Source organism: Platichthys flesus, chromosome 9 (genome assembly GCF_949316205.1).
Source record: "Platichthys flesus chromosome 9, fPlaFle2.1, whole genome shotgun sequence".
NCBI lineage: Eukaryota > Metazoa > Chordata > Actinopteri > Pleuronectiformes > Pleuronectidae > Platichthys > Platichthys flesus.
The window spans coordinates 23,351,631-23,374,652 of record NC_084953.1 but is presented as its reverse complement, the minus strand read 5'-3'; the positions used below and the strand labels follow the sequence as shown (position 1 = coordinate 23,374,652).

The 23,022-nt window shown below is 40.4% G+C and overlaps 3 protein-coding genes across 4 annotated transcripts; all 3 read right to left on the bottom strand.

Moving 5' to 3' along the window:
• Positions 1 to 207: 207 nt before the first annotated feature.
• Positions 208 to 4,649, bottom strand: dr1 (down-regulator of transcription 1). Its single transcript, XM_062395475.1, has 3 exons — positions 3,798 to 4,649; positions 3,525 to 3,688; positions 208 to 1,958 (listed from the first exon to the last, which is right to left on the bottom strand). Exons 1-3 carry the CDS (start codon positions 4,015 to 4,017, stop codon positions 1,812 to 1,814), a joined length of 531 nt encoding a protein of 176 aa, XP_062251459.1. The 5' UTR covers positions 4,018 to 4,649; the 3' UTR covers positions 208 to 1,811.
• Positions 4,650 to 5,184: 535 nt separating this feature from the next.
• Positions 5,185 to 8,934, bottom strand: zgc:109982 (uncharacterized protein LOC553564 homolog). The gene is made up of 6 exons (XM_062395471.1): positions 8,684 to 8,934; positions 6,865 to 7,026; positions 6,549 to 6,728; positions 6,371 to 6,464; positions 5,678 to 5,861; positions 5,185 to 5,556 (listed from the first exon to the last, which is right to left on the bottom strand). The coding sequence occupies exons 1-6, from the start codon at positions 8,778 to 8,780 to the stop codon at positions 5,320 to 5,322; spliced, it is 954 nt and encodes a 317-aa protein (XP_062251455.1). The 5' UTR covers positions 8,781 to 8,934; the 3' UTR covers positions 5,185 to 5,319.
• A 93-nt stretch (positions 8,935 to 9,027) lies between these two features.
• On the bottom strand, positions 9,028 to 16,557 carry scinla (scinderin like a). 2 transcript variants are annotated; one of them, XM_062395460.1, is made up of 17 exons: positions 16,405 to 16,557; positions 14,415 to 14,607; positions 14,144 to 14,298; positions 13,551 to 13,706; positions 13,305 to 13,454; positions 13,051 to 13,140; positions 12,828 to 12,960; positions 12,610 to 12,698; positions 11,932 to 12,147; positions 11,721 to 11,854; positions 11,316 to 11,406; positions 10,626 to 10,796; positions 10,353 to 10,527; positions 10,150 to 10,265; positions 9,957 to 10,034; positions 9,787 to 9,847; positions 9,028 to 9,696 (listed from the first exon to the last, which is right to left on the bottom strand). In XM_062395460.1, the coding sequence occupies exons 2-17, from the start codon at positions 14,593 to 14,595 to the stop codon at positions 9,527 to 9,529; spliced, it is 2,166 nt and encodes a 721-aa protein (XP_062251444.1). In that variant the 5' UTR covers positions 14,596 to 14,607; positions 16,405 to 16,557; the 3' UTR covers positions 9,028 to 9,526. The 2 variants fall into 2 exon arrangements, with proteins under 2 accessions (XP_062251444.1, XP_062251443.1); XM_062395459.1 differs by having other exon boundaries at positions 14,415 to 14,611; positions 16,405 to 16,492.
• Between the last annotated feature and the right edge of the window lie 6,465 nt (positions 16,558 to 23,022).

Genomic DNA, 23,022 nt, shown 5'->3' with positions numbered 1-23,022 from the left:
CATTTTTAAAAGGTCAAAATGAAAAATGATGCCTCGAAACTACCCTTGCTCCGCACAGACAAAGTGCATCCCTGCAGCTCGTCTGCATGCTCACACACATCAGACTCTGCCGGGGAAAATGTCAGAAATCATCTTCAGACAGAGCATGTGCAGAAGGCGTGGGTGTTACCATGACGTGGTTTGATTCAGGAAAAAAAAAAAACAGTATAAAACAGGTTTCCTTTATTGCTGAAAGAATACATCCTTGAAGTGCATGTATCACAACTAGGTTACTTGTCTTTACACCGAGGACTGACCATAGTCAAAATCCAAATGTTTGACACTGCATCCAAGCAGTGCGGAAATAACAAATTCAGCCTGGATATCGAAGCCTCTTACAAAGTCATAGGTTGATAATCCTTAACGTTGTTTACCCTGACTAGGAGTCAGCAACAAGAATCACGGCAGCACCTTCACCTTTAAAAAATTTACACTGGCCCCGTACACACCTGATATTAACATGTGGTTTTTGTGACCCGATTCCAAAGGGAGAGCTTTGAGTACTGGCATGAACGCACTCATTCCTTTTAACAGAGGAACCCAAATTCATCCTGGGCTACATATGAAGGACCTCCTACTCAGCTGACGTCCTATCACGTTTCAAACGTATATTTTGTATTCTGGATGACTTATTTGTAACCCGTGCCACAATATCAACACCAATCACCACATGATGATCGCTACTTTAATTTCCTTAAATCTGTACACACACACACACACACACACACACACACACACACACACACACACACACACACACACACACACACACACACACACACACACACACACACACACACACACACACACACACACACACACACACACACACACACACACACGTTGATTTACATGTAGAGCAGGGAAGTGAGATCCGATCACAAGTGGTCGCAGGAGACACATTCAGGATGCACTTTAGTGCTGGGAGTGAACACACATACTTAGCGCTGGCCACTTGTGATCAGATCTCTGAATGACGGATGTTAATACCAGGTGTGCACAGGGCCACTAAGTCTGAGCTGTCTGTCTTTCCTCTTTGGCTCTGGAGCAAAACTAAATTGGAAAGGTGCAGCTAATTAGAAATACTGTGGGTGGTTCAATGTAGATGATAATGAAACATAAAATATTTGACGGAACTAAAATAATGCAAAATATCAATTAAGTTCCTTGGTTAACAAAGTAATATCTCATATTCACACCCCATCAATCCTCTGTTGAACAAATATACCAAGACAGGGAAAAAACCTGTCTGTAAAAATGGCTGTCAAACCACAAGGAGGGCGGAATTGACAGCTCTGAAATATTACAAACATGTTTTCCTAGAACAACCAAAGTGATATAGTCAAACGGAAAAATAAACTAAGCTGTCTGGTCCAGTGCCCGCAGGAGTGAACGCTTGCTGCATGGTCACCGAAATTCACCAACATATCCCAGGCAACAGTTTCCTTCAGTGTGTCCACAACACAACCAGAATTCTACAAATACTCAAAACATAATATCAAAACAATTTAATAGGAGCAACTAGGAAAAGGGGGGAAGATGGGTCTAGTCAAAAACTTCCTTAACAGCCTCTCAATCCAAAATTATTTTCAGGAACTGATATCTGAACGGGTGACTATTTTAAAATCCCCCTTCATTCTCTTTCCTGTCCCTTCCACAATGTGCATTTCCAATGGTTCACTGATGTGTTCCAGTGGTGAAACACATGTCATGTCACTGACAGTACTGTGAGATCTGTGACAGATTTGGACAAGTTGAGTGGCGTCCTGGGCTCAAATGTCATCTTCTTCGTCTTCATCCTGAGAGGAGCCGGCCTGCTGGGAGGCGCTGGCAGACGCTGCCGCCATCTGTGCCTGTTGGGCGGCCTGCTGCATCTGCAACCACTCCTGCTGGGCGAGCTCTGCCTGCTGCTGCCGCGCCTGTAGGTGCACAGTGAAACCAAAGCAAAACATTAGATGAGGGAAGTGAAATGAAGAGGTTATTAGGCATTTAGGAAAAAGTATGATTGTGACATCTGACGTGTGATTAGAACTCCAACACAAGTGTATTTTACTCATTAACTTGCGATGGTCATCCCTAACCCTTCAATTTTCTGTCTGAATAATCTATTTAATCTGTTAAAACTATCCTTGGAGATCGGAACCACCTGAGCAAATATTCTCTGCTGTGGCTCTCACAGACTCCGCACCAGACCTACCTGAATAAAAACAGTAGAGTCAAGTCTTTCAATGTGGGTTGATTGTTGCGATTGCCCATTTAATATGTACACAGTTTACTCTCATGCGCACTGGATGACTGAATGCCTGTGACTGCCGCAGGAACGCATACAACTAAGCTAAAAGTTATGCCAGCATCTGCCTGTCTAAGACCCTAAAAACTGATGTTTTGATGGTCCAATTTCCTGACTGTGACAGACTGGTCTACGTGTAAGTAAGAGCACACAGCAAGTAGTTATGAGTGTATCCTCATTTTCTACTGTCCATAATGATGTATACGCACATACAAATTAGAGGCCTTGCTGATTATAACATTTTAATCTCACTGGTTAACGGTTAATAATCAGTTTCGTGGCATAAGGATTTTTTTTTTTTAAATGTACATCCCTAATACTAACCCATTTTTGAAAGAGGCATGAGGAAAACATGCCAGAAAGTGAGGCTTCAACAATAATACCAACATACAGATGTTATCATCATCACAATAATCACCATAATAACTTTAACCAGGTTTTCCAGTACTCCAGGTCATCACAGATTCTGTTTCACCTTTCTGTGAAAATTACAGCCAGTCACGATTTAGCACACGGACACAGTATATGACTGATCCCAAATATTTCACATATATCTTCATGATGAAAGAACTCATTTAATCACACGTTTATATCTGGACTATTGAAGAAATTTACTGTCTTTAAAGGAGTTGCACTTTACTCTGATCAAGTGAACAGCTCTTTTATGGTGTTTTATTTTGTTGTTGTATGTCTGTGCCCTGCTTTTTTTGTCCTCTTTCATTTGCCCTACATCCAATTGCCTTTAGGATTTATAAATTTGTACTGTTTGATTGACACAGAAGTTAGGGCACAATGCCTAAACATGGTTGGAGTATAACCCTACCTGCTAATATGACAGACTTAAGTCAACATACATGATTTAATGTCTATTTCCTTTCCAGTTCGTACACACAACTAATTTTATAAGTAATTTTTCATTCTATAGATTGGATACTATGGAAAAATGTGTTTTTAATACTCGCATACAATAAAAACACTCTGTCATGTTCTGTCCGAGATCTGAATCTACAATATAACACAGATTGCAACCAAAATGCCTGTATCACAATCCTATTGTTCCTCTGGGAACTGCAAACCATCACACTGCATTAACCCATACAATTACTACCAGGCCCCACTTACCATCGGATGCACAGTTATACTGGGATGATACTCATCCTCAGCACATGAATTATGGCAGATGTGTGGGTCATACCTTGGCAAACAGCTCCTGCTGTTGTCTGAGCAGCTCTTCCTCTGGGATGCCCAGGTTCTCCAGTCGGGAGCTGGCCTTCCTCCTCTTCAGAGCCACAGTCTTACACTCCTGCAGGACGTCTTTCACCTCGGTGATGTATGATGCAAAACCAAGACTCTCGAGGGCTAAGGGGTGAAAGTGACATTATTAGTGGGTTTTCGAGACTTGACTGAACACACCCCCTTCCTGTAGCACTAGTGGCGAAAAGTCTAGCAAACGTGGAGCAGGACTCACCATTGATGACATGCTCAGGAGATATGGTCTTCTTGTCGGACTTGTTGCATATTTCATTGGCTTCGGAGGATATGAGGTGTATGAACTCTGTGCAGCAGTTCACCACCAGCTCCCTGGCATCGTTTGCCACTCGTACGTTAGGGAGAGTTTCTTTGATCATCTTGTTGATAGCTGCTCTGGGGATTGTGAGGTCGTCGTCGTTTCCAGAGGATGAAGCCATCGTGGCATATAACCACAAACCAAAACCCTTGAGCGGTGGGAAGCGTCAAAATTCCGTAATTGGCCCTGTTGTGTTGATGGCCGTAATGTTCCCCGTGTGTCAAAACAAAGTCAACAACTTATCTTAGTCCAAGAGACGTTTTCCCAAAGTTTGCCGGCTGGCTATGTTGCCAACTAAGCTAATCAGCTAATTTCACTTGTTAAAAATGTTTAGGAGCTGTTTCCGCTGCCTTAAGACGAAATGTGGCAGCAACGAAAAATCCGGAAAGTATGTTTAAGCACAATCGAGAAAACAAAAAAAACGCTAATAATGGAGAAAATGCTCGGCTAGCTAGCTACCAAGCTAGCTAGTAGCCGTGGTCCCTGTCGCAAGCAAACCGCAACCCAGAAGACAAGTGAAAGAGGAGTGAGAGCATGGCTAAAGCTAAGCTAACAATGAACTGGCCCTTCCATAGCAAGCTAAATGCTTTGCGGGGCCGAGACGACGAGCAGAGGGAAGTCTGCCCAACACCTCATGTTACTGCTCTTTACATCAAAGAAATGAGACGAACATGTCGGAGAAGCTACAAGAAATCCATTTTTAATTTTCAATTCTGTGTAATGTTAGCTTAGGTTGTCCGGATACAGCGTCACTCAAAGGGCCGGATATGATGCGTCACCAGGAACTGCGTGAAGTCGCCCAGCTCGTGTTTACCGCCCCCTAACCGTTAGTACCGAGTACTGCAATTTTCTAGTCTATGATAATCTGTTTTGTCGTGGTTATTTAAAGGTACGCCATTATTTGCCAATACATGAGAAGATAAGATTTTTAATTTAATACATTTCCGTTTTACCTTTCTACTGACGTGATGCTCAACAGCTGAATCCCAAATTAGGTCACGCGTCAATACCAAAATATAATGTCACGACACAGTACTTCTCTAAAAGAACAGGTTTACACAGAGATAAATAAAATATGTCCGTTCAATGTTTTAAATGGTTTTAAATATAAACATGAACCTCCTTTGCTGATCTCGTTGACCTTCATTCTTTTGCTCACACCTCACATAAAGTATAATAGAGGGCTGGTGTGCTTGATGGGTAGAAGTATATGTCAGTCAGTTGAATGTTGTCAGGGTGTGGTTTAAAACATGCAGGATGAACACACAGACACACAGAAAGAGTCATGGTCATTTATTACTTTTAATATTCAATAATGATGATTATAATAATTAGTCGTACAGCTAAAAACTTTAAATAAAAGAAAAAATACACGCAGAACTGTGTATCTGAAAAACAACAAAGATGGTAAATCCCCTCTTTGTTAGTTGCTCTTGTCCTTTTCTAAGGTAAAGCTTTTTCGACTTCTCCAGCGCAGAAGTTTGAGGAAGTTCAGGCTGGCGTTGAAGACCTTGTCGTGTTCAAACACCATCTTGTAAAACGTGTCAATGGGGAGGTCACCATTGGGGTCAGCATATTTGAGCGTGGTCATTGGGGTGTAAAGAGTGTTCGTCTGGTGGCGAAAAGGTGGATCCTCCATTGTGATGATCTTGAAAGTGTGCTGAGTGGAAAACACAGAAATGTAAACCATGGGTATAAGGAGTGTTGATTGATTTATCTCAATGTTAATGACAAGATGATTTGAGATGACTTGGATTCTGTTTGCAGAGGAACCACACTACCTCTGCTACATCCTCTGCAGTCTGCCCAAAGGTCTCAAAGATTTGTTTGTAGTTCTTCAAGTAGATGTTAGTGAACATGTCAGCCGTCACTTTGTCGGCTTTGCTGAGATCAGTCTTCAAGGCCTCCTCGAAAACCTTACGCTCAAACTCGGTTATCACTGGACCTGGTTCAATCAGGCTGATACTGAGAAGACATACAATGCAAACACAATTATATCATAGCAACAGGAAACTGTAGATTACCATGCTAAGTTAAAGAGTTATAGAAATTTACAGAGCTAAATATTCTTAGATGGAACATTTTGTACTAACTACAGGGCCTATTTGCTCTGCACCCATTTCAAACCTTCCTGCAGAGTCTCTCCCTGTAACTTTTTGTTATGGAATGATGTTGTGTTATGACCTACCCCACACCAGGGTGTGGTACGGTTTGTCATGGCATATTTTGATTGGACTATTTCCCTCTAGTTGGTGATCAAATTGATGGCTGTGGTTGGTGGGTGTGGTTGTGCAAAATGAGCTTGCAGATGCTTCAGGCATAGACAGGAACAGGTTTGCAGGTATTTTCATGTCAGCCCTGGAGAAGGATTGCACTACCCCTACTGATCCTAGCTTTTTGAGCACAATTTGAATGAAATTATAGAGCAGAAATGGGCATGTTTTGCAGAAGCAGTGTAAACGAATATATCTTACTTGAGGTTAAATCTCAGTGCTTGTACTGCTAAGCTCTCACAGAAGCCCTCCCCTGCAAATTTGGATGCTGCATAGATGTCATTGAATAAAATTCCTACAAACAGAGAAAGAGAGTTAAGACATTGTGTTCTTACAATAAAAAAGTGCTCTCATGATGCACAGGTGGAACCGGCCTCACCTTGAATACCCATGACACTGCTGATGACCACAATGTGTCCTTTTTTCTTCCTCTTCATGTCAGGAAGGATTTCTTTCAGCAGCCGCACCAGCCCGAAAAAGTTGGTGTCCATGACTGTCTTCATCTCATCAATTGATTGACACTCAATGGGTCCAATCAGACCCATCCCAGCATTGCTTACTGTAAAGACGGAGCCAAGCATTGCAGGAAATGGTAATGTACAGTTGCCATGTATTGGATAAACAAGCATATATGCAAAAACAATACTCAATCAAATGTTGCAGTAACTGAACATAAAGCTTTTCTCTGGACGTACTGAGGATGTCCACCCTGCGCTCAGGCAGACCGTCCACACAGGCTTTGATGGAATCTTCGTCACATACGTCCAGCTGCTTAATCTCCAAGGTCCTGCCCAGACTCCGACCTGCTGCCTCAACCAGCGCCTTGCCCTTACTCAGGTTCCTCATAGTGGCATAGACTATGACAAACAACATTCATTAGAAGCACAATAGCTGCTGAAATGAAGGTCAACACACATACATCCAAGAGACTATTTATAATGACACCTACTTTGGGGATTCCAGTATTTTTCATCCTGGGTCCTATGTGGGTGTGTAAATTAATGGCGCTTAGAAAATGTTTGGGAATCGGTCCAGTAAAACGTGTCCACTGGCAGCTGTGACACAGGGTCAGTGGCTACAAAGTAATTTGATGTAGCTACAGCTGCAGTCCACGGAATGCTGCGTCTCTCTCTTTGTTAATTCTTCATCTATATACTCTGGCTCAAACAAGTAGGCGCAGATATCAAAGTCAAATTAACATTGTCCTCATCAGTAAATTTAGCCACAATAGTTTCTCTCTCTAACTCTCATTCACATTTCCGCCAACAACGTCATGATATTTGAGGGTGAGACTCACTCCGACAATTTTGACACTTGGGTTTTTGCAAAGTGAATAAGGAGAGAGAGAGGCAACAAGCAGAGGCGGAACAACCAGCTGCTGCATGGTTGAGAGTGAAATTTCTCGTTGAGAATGTTGCCAGACTCTTGGCAAAGACAGACAACCACAAATCAAACCTTATATTGTTGGAAAAAAGCACTTTTAGTGGGAACTTCGTTCACTGTCGCAGCTACATCACTACATTACACTAAAGCCATTGCTTTTGTGCTGCGGCTCCCGGCCGAGACAATCTCCTGAAATTGATTCCAATGGTTTTTGTACATACCGTTCATTCAAACACCTACGTTTATGAACAAAGAGCAAAGCTTGAAAAACTGGAATTTAGTAATTCCCCTTTAATTGCACCAATCATTGTAAAGTTATGACATATTATGCACGCTATAATAAATGTATGTTGCTGCCACACACATACAGTGAAGGTAATAGAATATTGTTTGGATCCAGCATAAGTTTTAAAGCCCCAAAGTACCAAACTTGGCATAGAAAAGCAAAGAATTCTCCATTGCTATGAAAATATTTAGATAAATCGACCTTTGAACACATTTGTCATTCTTCTTTTTTGACATTGACATATTTATGATGGAAATGTAATGTTTTTCACCAGATGAAAAGTTTACTGTGGAGATGTTCTTATATCTACAAATGCACATACATTTGAATAATTAGTGTCCAAAACTACAGTGCATGTAATGGTTGTCTACAGTTTTATTACTGCTTATGAATAGTTACAAATGTTTCTATATTTTTCTTGAATCTTTAATATTCATTATACACTGGTATGAAGTTTCCTCCCGGTCAAAGTTTCGGTTAGACAATAAAGGGTACAAGACTTAATTGGATACAGAGGGGAGCTGAAAAATTTGACCCTCCTTCCAATACAGCAACAGCCTCCTCCAGTATCTCCAAATAATATAACTGTATTGAATGCAGTAAGGGTTGATAAAGAATATCAGATCATGTCAAATTTTTAGCTCAATGTGTAAATGGCACAACATTTGCGTATCATCCATCAAATCTCACATTAGATACATGTGCATTGCATGTGTGATCTCTCCATTACATTAAATTCTTCCTATAATGACCATTTACATTCTAGTTACACAATCCATTTCAGAAATGCGTTGTCAACTATGGCAAGTTTCGACAAAAATGTTTTTTAAATGTGGCAAATTTACCCATGAACCTCTTCTTCTCATCTTTTGCGATGCGTACAGCCAAAGCAAGGCCAATCCCAGAGGAGCAGCCAGTGATGAGTACCACCTTCTGGTTCATCGTGTCTTGCAAATGATTTGTCTTGTAGTTCCACCAGCAGAGAATGGAGAAGGACAATAAAAGGGAAGTAGTAGGTGGAGGCTCCTGTGAGGCCAACTGCTTAATCCACGGGTCTGCAACTCAGCAGAAGCCTTGTGCACCTGGCCTGGAGATTACCCTCAAGCAGGCTCTCAGGATTTAGACTAATCGTAACAACTCTACAGCAGAGGCACATACTCTTGTTGAAAAATGACAACATAAACATCAATTTGTGAAGTAGGTGCTGCTTTTATTAGAATTCAGAATTTATTTTGAAAATCCAGGCTGTAAAAAGGCACATATCTATTAATTTTTGTCACAAAACATAATACAAAATTTGTTCCAGTGCCTCATCTATGAAATGTGTAAAGTTTCCAAATAGTACATCATTACTTCATACTGGTTATTAAACACTTTACAGTTTTATTCATGTATAAAATGATGAAAAGAATAATCAATAATCGAAACCCATCGAATTAAACGTTCAAGCTAATTTAATTCGATGTGTTTTCAATTCTGGGAGCTGGCAGTAGGAAGCGTTTGTGTGTCTCTGTCCTGTTTCATTATATTAATATTATTTTAGGCTTTGTTGTGTTATTTAAATAACAGCCCTTTCATTTGTATGGCAAAATCTATTGTCAAACTTTTTGTTCTCCATGAATATCTGCTCTCTACCCAATCCAAGCGCTTCAGGAAGGATTTTATCTTTATAGATCTGAGTCTTTCTACTAATCCTTTTTGAGACTATTCTGAATGCTTTGCAACATATCTTGGTCCCACAACTTTGTGTCCCAGGCATGGAACCAGCCTTTGAAGGAGAGAGGCTCCTCACCCTGCTTAATGGTGGTGATGGGGATACCTTGACGGCCGGAGGGGTCAGAACTCAGATATCCTTCGGCTGAAAGGAAACACAAGGAATTTTTTCTTAAATACAACACTTCTTTAATATCTTCTCATCTCTGATCACTCTGTTAACTGTTTAAATTACCGATTTTAAGCGATTCAGTTTTCTCTGTCTCATTGGCCTCCTTCCCGACCCAGATGAAGATCTGATAGGAGCAGAACCCAGCAGCATTAATTTATGAGTCAGCATGAAAACAGAGATCTACAAGAGCTGAGACTGAACCGTTTCATTGAAAGTGAAATTTAACACCATACCTGGTCCCAGCAGTCCAGAATCATGACATCATCAGGAGCCAGATCCAGCTGTGTGAACCCACTTGGCACCTCCTCTGCCTAAAAGTTGAGCAGTACATGTTTACAATGTGGGTGTATAAAGTAAAAAGTTGTTGATTTAAAAAGTTACATAAAAAGAAAACATGATTTTACATTTAAAAAATGAAATACTCACTATGAGCCTGCCAGTCTTGTTAGAACAACCAAACAATCGTGGAGCCCTCATTGGGTTCTGCAGGGTCTTGGAGCTCTGGTACTCCTTCTTCCCACCCAGTGCAGCCCAGAAATCACCTGGCAACCAGGAGAATAGCAGTTTTTAAAAAGATCTTCTGAACCCAGTTATCCTGCACAGATCAGAGCTCTAGCGCCAGGACTCACCTGGCTCCTTAGTCTCTTCCACCTGAGTGACAGTCCCCCCGAGCAGGCTGGCGACATACTTGGCTGCCTCCAACTCTTCTTTAGTTCCGCCCTTCCCCACCCAGAGCATCACAGAGTCGGATACCTTCAGCACAAACACGTCATTGGTGTTCAGAGAAGAGGCGACGGGCTCCACCTGGTCAGCAGGACACAAAGAGAGGGAGAAATTAAAGGGAATAGTTCATGACTAGGGAATTAGTTAATGCACGTGTCAATGTAGTGAACAGCACTGACCTCAACAGCCCGTGTGGCTTTGGTGGAGCTCAGGCGGATATGGAAGAGCCGTGTGCTGGCAGGCTTGCTCTGACCACCCTTACGCGACGTCCCTCCAAGGTGGATGACCAAAGGCTTATTTTTAAACAGGCTCACGAGATGAGGTGGTTCTCGGCCCTGAGTGACGCGAACCTGCAGAGATACAGCAATAGCTCAACCTTCATGTTTGATGAATACAGGGGTGATAGCATTTATGCTAATAGCAGGAGGCAGCCTTTAAAGGATTGATTTCACATTTTGGTGAATGCTTTTTCACTTCAGATTAATACCTCCATTCAGGGGCCACACCTTTAGAGGCTGTATTTGAAAACCAATTGTGGGCCTCTTCAAATGTGGCTGACAGCCCTGAGTAGTGAAGGCTGCAACAAGTGGATCCTTCTCAGGATTCACTGCACTTCTGTGATGAAAGTTTTTATCAAAGAGATAACGTGGCGGCAAGTCACTAGACAAAAATGGCCAAAACCTAAAAGTGAGTATCAGGTTTTAACTCAATGAACAGCCAAAAATATATATGTTTAAAAAAACAAGGAGCACTAAGTGACAGCAATAAGGGCAAAAAAAGCCGTTGATACAAATTCTTCCGTAGACCAGTCTCATTTTGGCTCAGCCTTCATGGGCCCGGTAGTATTTATTTCAAAGGAGATTTCTTACCTGTGTAGCTACCCCGCTCATGGAGTCGTCCAGTGCGACAGTGAGAAAGGCTGAAGCACCCAGTTCATCAGGAGTGCACTTCCGCCCTTGCCTAAAGACAGCACACCGAAATTTATCCCTCTATTTTTTCTCAAGAAATATGTATGTTTCGACTGTACTGTCATGTAAAACCCTTAAAAACTTCCTCAAAAAAGTTTGCACTGCTAGATATGTCTAGTATACTGTTTCCTGCATTATTACTCACTCCTGTGGCCTTGTCTAGCAAAGGGGCTCTGTGTGCTATTATCATTATTTGACTTCTCACATGGTGCATATTCTAATACTATAAAGGGGGGGGGGGGCATTAGTCTGCTTTGGGTCCTCCTAACAGATAAGTAGACCCATAATGACAAGGGGTGCACCCACCAGGTGTAGATGATATGCTTCTTACGGCCCTCCGCAGTGTAGGAGTACAGCACCAGGTAGCAGTCACCTCCAAAGAACTGTCCATATGTGGATGGGTCCACGGGTATTTTTTGATCTTTTTCCACACGCCAAATCTACAGACACACATCTACATGTTGATATTTGAAGAAATGAATAAACAGTGTGACTGTAGTTGGACTGGTGACCAAACCTTGACATCCCCGGAACCATCGTCCACCATTTTGTGAATGGCAGCCATAACCATGTTGGTGTGGAGTGTGGCGGAATCGAATGGAATCTGCTCCACCTTGGCGATTTTGCCAATGATGTAGGCCTTACTTGGTCCTGTAGTCTCATACTTGTCCAGCCAATTGAAGAAGAACTGCTTAAACATGGCTGTTTCGGCTCCAGCTGGCAGTACCCGGACCTGTACATGTCAGAAAGAAACAGAGGTTCTAGAATATTCATAAGACACCTGAGGAGTCAGATATCTGAGTTCTGCTGACGTACCACTAAAACTTAGATTCCCAAAATGTTAGCTTTTCTTTAGTTTACTCTGTGTTTTTTGTTTTGTTTCTATTTTATTTTTATTTTATTTTTGTTTCTTTTTCTCTTTTCTCTTTTTTATTTTCCCTTTTATTTTCCCTTCACCTAGAGACAGAATGAGGCGTGGGTGGGTGTGTGGGAGGAGGGGAGGGTGGGGGGTTACTGTAAATTGTAAAATTTGGAAAATTGTGAGCATTGTACATTATCTCTTTTATGTGCTCATTTGTTTCGTCGATGCTCAATAAACATACTGTAAAAAAATTAAAATAAAAGAATATTCATAAACAGCTAATGATGACAGAAAGGATGATGTTCTGGTAGTAGGGCATAACCACATGATCACCTTAGTATTTTTGGGGTAATTTTTGTCTTTGATGAACTTGTTGGCAGCGTCAAGTGCTCCCTTGCGTTCCTCTGGGTTCGCCTCCTTTCCTGCAGTGTTGGGATATGGTACAGAATTTAGAGACTTCAGACTGATACGCATTTATTTATACACAAAACCGATTGTAACCAGAGAACAAATGGTTGCAGAAATTAAAAAGATGTCTAGATCAAATATACCTTTCCAGACATAGATTGTTTTGTCGCCTGCATTGTCTAAGATGTAGCAATCACTGTTGGAGAGCAGGTCTTGTTTGAAAGGGTTTTTATCAGCAACTTTAGTTGTCTTCATGGAGCCAGTAACATCAGAAATCTAGCAAGAAGAGAGACGATTATAGCATCTAGATTTATCATATTAATCTTTTACATACTGATCAGTTTATTTTTGATATTTTATGTTTACCAAATAGAGAGATGCCACGTTCTTGTTCTTCGTATCAGCAGATGAGTCGTCTGAGGTTGCTGGTGGGAGGTTGGGTTTTGGTCCCAGCAGCTATATATAAACACACACAAACAGACTGCAACATTACATCCTTTCTAGCACCTCAAGAGTCCAATAAATTATTTAACCCAGCCAAGGGCGCGAGAGAGAGAGAGAGAGAGAGAGAGAGAGAGAGAGAGAGAGAGAGAGAGAAATAAAGAAAATAGAAAGCTCACTTCAATGACTTCTTCTGGCTCACTTCCTTCCTCAATGTAGACAATATCAGGACTGCCACCTCGCTCATTGTCACGTATCTCAATGGCCACACCAGTGGCTTTCAGGCACTCAAAGCGATTGCAATCACTACCGGCCCAGTGGTAAATCGTCTAGCATTTTGCATTGAGGAGCAGAGGAATACAAGATTAATTATGGTGAAACACTGTCCAGCATTTTGTTGGTATCCAGTTCAAATTCTTGATCACCTCTCCCAAGTCAATGATGAAGCAGTCTCCTTTGTTGAAGCTGTCCCAGGACATATCCACCTCATTGGCTCTGATCATACGACGCCCTTTAACGTGCAGCAGGCGCTTGACAATATCCTCTTTTACATGTTGAAAGCCTGAAGCTATTCCTCCTTGCTGTGACAAAGTCAAGTTGAATAAAGCATTAGAGCGATCAAACTACATGTATGGTATGTAGATTTCCAATACATGAGTATTCATAGTTGTAAAGATGAATGTTAATAAATTAGTTTGGATAATTTCTTTTTTGCTTTTTTCACCAAACTCAGCTGAAGGCTCTTACCAGTCAGGTTTAATGTTTGCTCTCTTAAACTAATCTGAGATAACAGTTGACAACTAAAAACAGTTCCTGAAAAAAGCGATGTATATAGCTTCACTTCCCATATAGACATACATACCATTGCATTTGATTCATTTGGAAGCTCAAGACTTGCTTTTGATGTTTACGTACAAAGAAATGTATTATCTCTTGTATTTCCCATAATAAAAAATATTATGTTTCAGATGATAAATTGTAAAGACACAACAAAACACATGCATGTATCATGTCTTACCTTGTATTTGACACCAGACTTGAAGTAGCCCATAAACTCGTTAGACTCATTGTCTTGAAACTCAGTGAACTGCACCGCCCTTCCTCCAAGGTGACCATCCAGCTGGATCATGAAGATGGCCGCTGCCCCTTTCTCATCATGAGATGCTTTGCTGCCTGGTATAACAGATTAGGATTATAAAAAGAGTATAGAAAGACAAATGGGGGAATTTAATCATTTTTACAAGCCAGAGACTGATTTGAGGTGTCAGTGAAGAATCTAAATCCAATACCAATCCATGAGTGAATTTTGTAAGAAGGAGCAGAGGTGGTGTGCAGCAAAATGTAAGCGTCTCCGGTAAAGAATTCCCCATGGAGTTCAGAAGGCACAGGTTTCAGGGTCATTTTCTCCATCCGCCACACCTGCAGACCGGGCTTCTTGCCCGCATTCTCAAATTCTTTGTGGTGCGCCATAGTGCTCAGGACCTGACTGGAGACACAGTGTTATGGGTAAGTCACTCACCAGGTCAAATTAACTGTTATTTGCCCAGGAAGGTCCAGCTGAGATGAAGAAACTTTTTTTACAATGGAGACCTGGCCAAGACAGGCAGTCGCACAGTTAACAACACATAATTACAGACAAAAGAAAAACAACAGAAAACAAGTTAAAAGGACCGAAAAACAGCTGAGAGTACATAAAAAGATTCCAACTAAACAACCAGATAAGTTAAAAACAATGACATCTTAAAGAATCTGCCTCCAGATCTTTCATTCTGGTTTTAAAGGCATTCCATGAGATTAATTCGCTGAGCTTTAGGGCTTCTGCCTACCTCAGAGTATAGCTCACAGTGATGGGTCAAAGCTGTACAAATTCTAATGAAATGCGGAGACACATAGTAGGCCGTGTTAAGCATATACAGAGGTATGTATGTATAAAACATCACCATATTCAAGTACAAATAACAAGGCAACAACACTATCACTTTTTTTTATTAACAGTACAATCTATTTCGGGAGAAATAACCCAGTTTTGGCCACAGCTTCTTTTTTAAATGTTGCACATCTAGAGTGATCATGGAGGGCATCTTGTGGTCTATACCTAGAAGCAGTAAACTGCATTAAGAGCAAGTTTCAGAGCAAGAACGGATTTTGGAAAACACTAAAAGCTGTTTGCAAGTATTTAATGGTCAATTGCAAGACTTGCCGCACAGCTGTATATACTAGTGTCATCATAATAAAAACCTCTGCATCCAGCTTTCCCTTTTTTATGTGATAATAAACATATCATATTTAGGTTGTGGACAGTTGGATTTACAATTACTCAATTGATTGTTGCAGCTTATGTTTCGTACTAATCAGAATTCTGCCTTTGAGACTCTTATATTAAACTGTTCTCATCATATCAGAAGTAGAGTGTGACAAGCCGTGCAAAAATATGATTTGTTGTGATATCTTGTCCTGCTCTCCTGTCCTGATCTCTTGTGTCTCAGTATCCTGTGTCACCTGAGCCTTTGCATTCCCAGTGTAAGACCCTGTGTAGGCCTACTGTCTTTTCTTCCCTTTTTAGTGTTTATCCACTTTCTCCCTTTAGTGTTAATGTCTTGTTTTTGTCCCTTAAAGACTTTGTTCATTAAAGGTTCAATCCTTGATGATACTCCGTGTCTGGGCCCTACTGCTCCACCTCTTCCCTAACCCCTGACAATTCTTCATGGTAAGGAAGTCAATCATTTGTCAATGTGGGTTTGTTCCGTTTGTGTTTCAGGTTCCACCCTGCAATTATTATTCTTTTTGTGCTGCAGAGCCTGTAATACCAGTTATACCATGAGATTGTGTGTTGATTTAAAGAGGTCAAATCACCCGATGTACCAGGGAGTTTCCTCCTAAATAATACTCGACCAGCAAGTTTGCAAGCCAAGCACTGGTGAGGTTTCGTGAGCCACACCCTACAAGCAAAGACAATGCATCACTCACATTACATATCACGCCCCAGAGAGGACGGTTCTTACACAGGTTTGCTTGTGCATCTGTTTGTCATTCTATAATATATTACCTTTTAAAAATGCATTTTTTTTTAATTCATGCATAAAGCAGTGATGATTTTGTTCTCATTCATGCAGAATCAAGAAAAGAAACTTGATGCTGTAATTTCATGAATAAGTACTTTCTCAAATGTTTATAGAAAAATTGGTATCGTATGTCTTAAATGCTACTTAAGAGTATTTTTTCAATGTATTCTAAGTTTTGCAGAAACAAGTAATATGAAAAAAGAACTTTTCCCATTACCTTGTTGAGGACAGAAGACAGTTGGTGGATGTGAGGGAGCTGCTGCACTGCTGCTCTTCCAGGTATCCGCCCAGGTTGTCACCACCCAGGTCTCATTTATATACTGGCGCAACATCCGTATTCTGACTGAGAGGCGTGTTCAGCCATGTCCAAAAGCACAACAACCTTCACAGCTGAGACACCATCCTTGCACAAGATGTAGACCTGTAATATTGTAAAACAAGACTGGATTTGAAATGAAACGTCATGTGACACCTCTGCACAAATGGGAAAAAAAACTGTTTAAAATGTTACATAATGAAAACTGGGACCTTTGCCAGACAGTGGTTTTGAATTTCCACTATATAGTACATGTAGGACATCTATAGTACTCATATATATATATATATAGTAACTCATATACTCCTGCACATTTCATACTATATTTCAGAGAGAAACATATATACATATAACATATCTCCACCAGCCTCTTCAATACAAATGTTAATGCATCAGTGACAGCTATTATGTAATGAAGTAGCATTCACAGGTGTTGTGTCCTGCCCACTGGGAATTTCATTTTCATACTTTGAGAAGTGTATGATGATAAAACACTTCTGATTTTACTGTAACTTTGAATGCAGGATGGTATTGGAATACTTTTGATTTTTCCGCAAGTAAAAAATCTAAATTCTTCAACAACTGCAAAATTCCATCCTGATCTTACCAGTCCCTGCCTGCAGCCATGATGCATGAAAGATTAACACAAGGAAATCCTGATAGCATTTGGGCTTATTCATGATTTGCATAGAGTAAAAATCGTATCTGCACCGTGACCCTTTTCATCGTGAAAGTAAATCATATGCTAACTCTGCTGTGGCCTTTTCTGTAAATTATACATTGTACTAAACATCAGAGCCTTCACATTTATCCAAGTATCCCTGTTAAACACTGTTTGGCAGCATGTGTCAACCTTAAAAGATGTTTTATGATCATCACATTGGTAAATTGGATATTAACACAAATCCTTCCTCTGAGCTGCCGCCGTCATCTCAGGTTAGGGCTGGGTCCCTCACTCCTTCTGTTGGGGCTGTGTCGGCACATTCTGTCTTGTTGTGTAACAGAGACACAACTCACACAGTTCCTGTCCGGGACACACCGCCGTGCCTCCACAAGTTAAGACACACAGATGTGCGCACACACATGCCCACAATCCTACCACAGCAGCTGAACACAAAGGCTGCCAACCTACTTGTTCCAACTTGCGTAGGACTAGAACCTGCATGAAGTTCATATTTCTTAACAGGGAGGGATGGCAGTATTTAGCTGATAGCGTATGGCAGAATCACAAATCTGAAACGTTTCACTTTGTCTGAACAAGGGATAGCCTACAGGAGTGATTGAGTAAAAATTGCAAAGATGCATTTCAGTTTTAATTTCCTGCTACAGGGTAATTGTGTGTTCCCTGTCGCTGTCCCGACGCCATGGAGCTGTTCACCATTTAGAATTGGGTGCTTGCCTTCCAGAGATATATTTAAGACTGTCATTTTGTTATCTTGTATTTCAGAATGTGTCTTCTTTTATTGTACAGCACTTTGACCAACTGTGGTTGTTATTATGGGTGCTATATAACTATACTGGATGTGCAAATGGTTCTGCATATTGTAAGTTGTCTGAGTCCACTGCCATTACACCTGATCCTGTTGGGTTTCCCTGCTTCAATTTGTCCATCAAATGGTTGAACGAACATTTGAGGACACATTTATGCAAAATGCCATCGTTCTTATTTTACCGTTTACCGCAGTCAGTGACAAATTAATTCCCAAAAGTTGCTTTGTCACCTTCAAATGGAAATATTTGCTATCAGCCTTTTGTGATTCTGACAAACATATCACTGTTTAGCTTTAGACTCTTGCTGCCAGCAGCATTTTGTAAAGACCTCTGCACACAAACATGCCAAAACTCACCGTTGTATCAAAACCTCCTTCTGCAAAGATAATATTCCCTGGCAAAAAGTTGTGAAGTAAACCACTGTTCTTTGTTTTGTTTGTCATTGTTACAGCCACTCCAACCTCTGGGAGTCATACCAAATACTTTACTTTATAGTGTGATTGTGCTTGTTGAAAACATGTGGACTTGTGTTTTTTGTTAAGGATCAGGGGTGAGGTGGAGCAGTAGGACCCAGACAGAGTATAATCAAGGATTGAAGCTTTAATGAACAAAGTCTCTAAGGAACAAAACAAAACAATCATTAAAGGGAGAAACTGGATAAACACTAAAAAGGGAAGAAAAGACAGGAGGCTTACACGGGGAATGCAGAGGCTCAGGAGACACAGGACAGGAGAGCAGGACAATCACAGAGACAGGAAATGAACACACACAAGAAGCCGGGCCTACAAAATAAAACGGGAAACAGAAAACATCTTAACAAAGAGACTGAAAAATACAAACTAAAAAGACAGACCATGACATTTTTACATTGGATGGTTTCCTTGAAAATGACATAACTTTTAATTCCTAAGAATATACAGACTGACCATTTAATTAGAATTAAAAATATATTCAATAAATTGTGGGGGTTGCCTGCCACAAAGTAGTGCCCCCGAACTATTTTACGCCTTCGTGGAAGCACACATGCAGGTAATGAGTTCAAGTAAGGAAAGCTGTGAACAGACGACAATGTTAAAATATGTTAAAAAACAAGTTCTACAGCCTGGTTTGCTTTAGTACATTAACAAACTGTGCACAACCGGAGTCTTTGGCTTGGTTGTTCACAAGTATTTAGATTTTTAGACAGCACTCGAAGGAAGCAGCACAACTCTTTTTATTTCCCTGAGTGTGAGAGAGATTATTCTGCCTTGCTCCAGGAGAGGAGAGGAGAGATACGACCAATGGATATGACTTGATACACTGAAATGCTCAAACCCAAGGCCTATGTCCAACCAACGATTCAGAAATCGAAAAATTGGCAGATTGAATAAAATGACCAGTTTGGTTGGCAGTGCAGAAATTTGTCACCATAAGATTTACACCCACCTAATATTGAATGAACTCCTATCGACTGGGGTCAACACATCAGAATATAACATGGTCCTAATCCCTTGTGTCAATGGCTGTCACAGCTCCAGAGTGGGAGTACATTTATCACATTGAAACTTATCAACCTTGACATCTGTTTCCAAAGCCAACCTCCCCTTTACTCTGAATGGATCTTACTGTGGACAGTTTTCAGTGGAACTACTTTTTATATAAGGATTGCTTACAAGAACGACAGCGTGTTCTTTGGATTAGTCTGAGCAGCGGGGACACTGGAAAGATTTATAGCCGCTGGTTTGTGTAAATATAGTTTTTCAGTGCTGTGAGCACCACAAACACAATTCCCATAACCTCCATGGTACTGAGAAAGTAGCTGATGTCTCAAAGGCCAAACAGGCGATAAAGAGAGTTTTTTTCTTCTCAACTCAACCTTACTATAAGGAACTAACTGTTCATTTGAACATCTTTTTAAATATTAAAAAAATACAACGATTTATAAAAGTCTGTGATTACATTCGTTACTATGATACCAACCTATGCTACAATTTTTGGATTAAGTGAATATAAAAATGTTATGAAACGGTCATAGCAGAGACGTCTCTCATCGCTGTGGTCGTTAAGAAAACACACACAAACAATCCCAGACCATTTATTAAATCTTCTGAAGTTATGTCACCAGTGCTTACACAATCTGGTATTTCATGATGCAACACGTTGTTAGAGGCCTATCCTGTACCTTATAGGTGGTGGAAGCTTCATTATACTCGTGGCTAATGTTTGTGCGTTAGTATGTTACACAATTTTTTTGGGTAATTTCTCTAATATTTGCATTCATTCATTATAAATTGTCGAATGTTCCCATTGCAACATAGATGGTTTCATATCTACAGGCTTACAGTCTAGGCTCTGTCCTATTAAAACTAAACAGTGTGATTATAAAAGTCATAATTTTTTCATAACTCATGGCCAGACAACCGGTGTGCGTGGGTGCATGTCAGAATCAGAATCAGAATCAGAATTCTTTTTATTGCCTTGTATATTTTCACATACAGGAAATTGCCTTGGTGTGTGTATGTAAGACAAACAACAGACTATTGGTCATAGAGGGAGTTAATTTTCTGTCATCTGGAAAAATATATTACAGAGAAAAAAAAAAGCACATGGATTCTTCTATAAATAAAACTGTCTATAATCACAATTTATGTGTATTATTTTATGATAGGTAAGGTAACATATTGTATTATTTGTGTGTCAGTATATGGACATGCCATGCACTGGCCTGACTATACAGCCTTTGCTGCAAAGCTTGTGATGACTCATGAATCATATATTATTTCTATTTAATAAAATGTTATATGCATCTGTTTTTAAATTGAAAATGGAATCCAATGATTTCTGACAAAATATCTTAAAGGAACACAGTGAGAGGTTGCTTGTTTCTCTTCCACATCACTCATTGAGAGGTCTGCAGCGCCCACTACAGGATAATTTGATCCTCATGTGATCCTCTACATCTGCTTTTAAAACCACTTTTCTTCTTTTTTAATCTGTCAGGAACTATGTGTGACGATACATGTGATCACAATGTATGATTTGTTTTTTTGTTGCTTTTTTCAGAACAAAATGTATTTGCTTGTTCAAAATGTGCGAGTTCACCTTCACGGTGGTAGTGCAGTTGTGTCTGTGCTGGTTTTCGGACGAGCATTCTTCAAGACCTTGACCCTGCACTGCAGTGACATTAGCAGTGACATCACAGAGTATTGCTCTGTAAGTGTAAATATGCCTTTTTTTTCCTGACAATGTGCATATAATTATGTCATCCGAGGTCACCTTCCAGCTTGAGACACAACAAGAGCTGATCAGGGTCTCCATATTACACGCCTGAGTTAAATACACGGACACAAGACACTTGAGTATCTTACATATGGAAACAAACCTATACCAAAAACATGTGAATATATTAATAGAAACTATATTTTATATTAGTTTAAAATGGGCCTGTTGGTTTGGGGCAATGTCAAAATAACACTCCTCAAGAGTTGTTCACTGTCGACTCTGCTCAGACTGAAGTCTGATGTGGAGTAAATTGATGGACACACAAAGAGAGAGATTTCTCCATTTATTGTTAGGATTATAGTAATAGTCATAATTGTACAATCATCACTTACATGTGAGCAAAGATACAAAGCTGTTTGACACAGCTTTATTTAAAATCAGAGACAGGAAACTTCAGATAACATAACAGCTGAATATAATGAATATGACTTTGACCTCTCACTGTGTTATAATTACAGTTAAATGTCCAGGATAGGGTCAAAACTCGCCTCAAAGCCTCCCAGCCTCCCATCATGTGACATGAGGTGTGAAACAAGCTGTACTAATTTCAATGTGATCCCATCTCAGCCACGGGCACAAACGGAGCTTTCAGATGACTCACCGCGAGAAACAGACAACAGACTATTGATCCCAGAGGGAAAAAACACTGAGAGTTTCAGCACAGCAACAAAAAATCTAATATATCACACAGAAAAGAAATCCACCTGCGTATTTCTGTGTATTAAACTGTCTATAATACATTTGTCATGATCATATCTCAGTTACACAGTTATAGCTGTGCCTTTTATTCCTGAATATATCCTATAGATATCTGAAAGCTGGCTATAAAACATTCATTAAAATCAGTGTGGAAGTATTTATCACCATTACAGAACTTATTAGTTGATTAAATTACAGACCTAGATTGTAAAAGACAGATTACATGCTAGTGCCAGGGTTAAACCAATTTTTCTGATGGAAACAAATGTCCAAATAATGTTGACAGATGGCAGAGGTAATGGATGATCACAGATTAACCAAAAATAAACATTTATGACAGATGAAGGAAAAGTGGAATTCTTCTGAGATAAAAACATCTGACAACTTGAATCGTCATAACTCAGACAACTATGGATCAGTGTCTTACCCGGAGGAATAAGCAGAACTGACTTTGGATCATATTCAGATTGTTTCCACAAGATGCAGAGAAACAGAAGCTTGGCAAAAAAAACCGAAAACAATTTCAAAACATGTTGATACAAAACCCTCAAAATATGAGTGTAATAAGAAAAAAATAGGGAAAAGCAAGGAAAAAGAAGATGCAAATTGTGATCATGTGTCGGAAGCAGCTTCTGAAATACCATGGATAGTCCTCAGATGTAGTCTTTAGTGATGCTGAATGATGGCCTCACTGCAGTGGAAGAGGACCAACATGGCAACTTAAGTCTCTTTCTTCTGGTATTTAACTGGTGTATGGGTGCGGTCTCGTTACATGCGAGCTCTGCTCAGCTTCGTTGGCGTTGAAGGATGTCAGGTCAGACATTAACTTGGTGTACTGGAGCTTGAAATGGTCAAAAGCCTTGTTTCCAATCAAAAGCAGCCGCAGAGCACACAGTTCACCTGTGCCCCGCTGCCAGCTTCTCCATCGCTGCTTTGCGCTCTTCTGCTTTCTGCTGTGAGCGACGCAAGACATTCCTCAGCTCCTGAAGATGGTCCAGTGTGCCGACCAACTCACCTTTCACTGTCTTCATCTGGCTCTCCAGCATCTGGGTGTGATGTAGGGAGTTT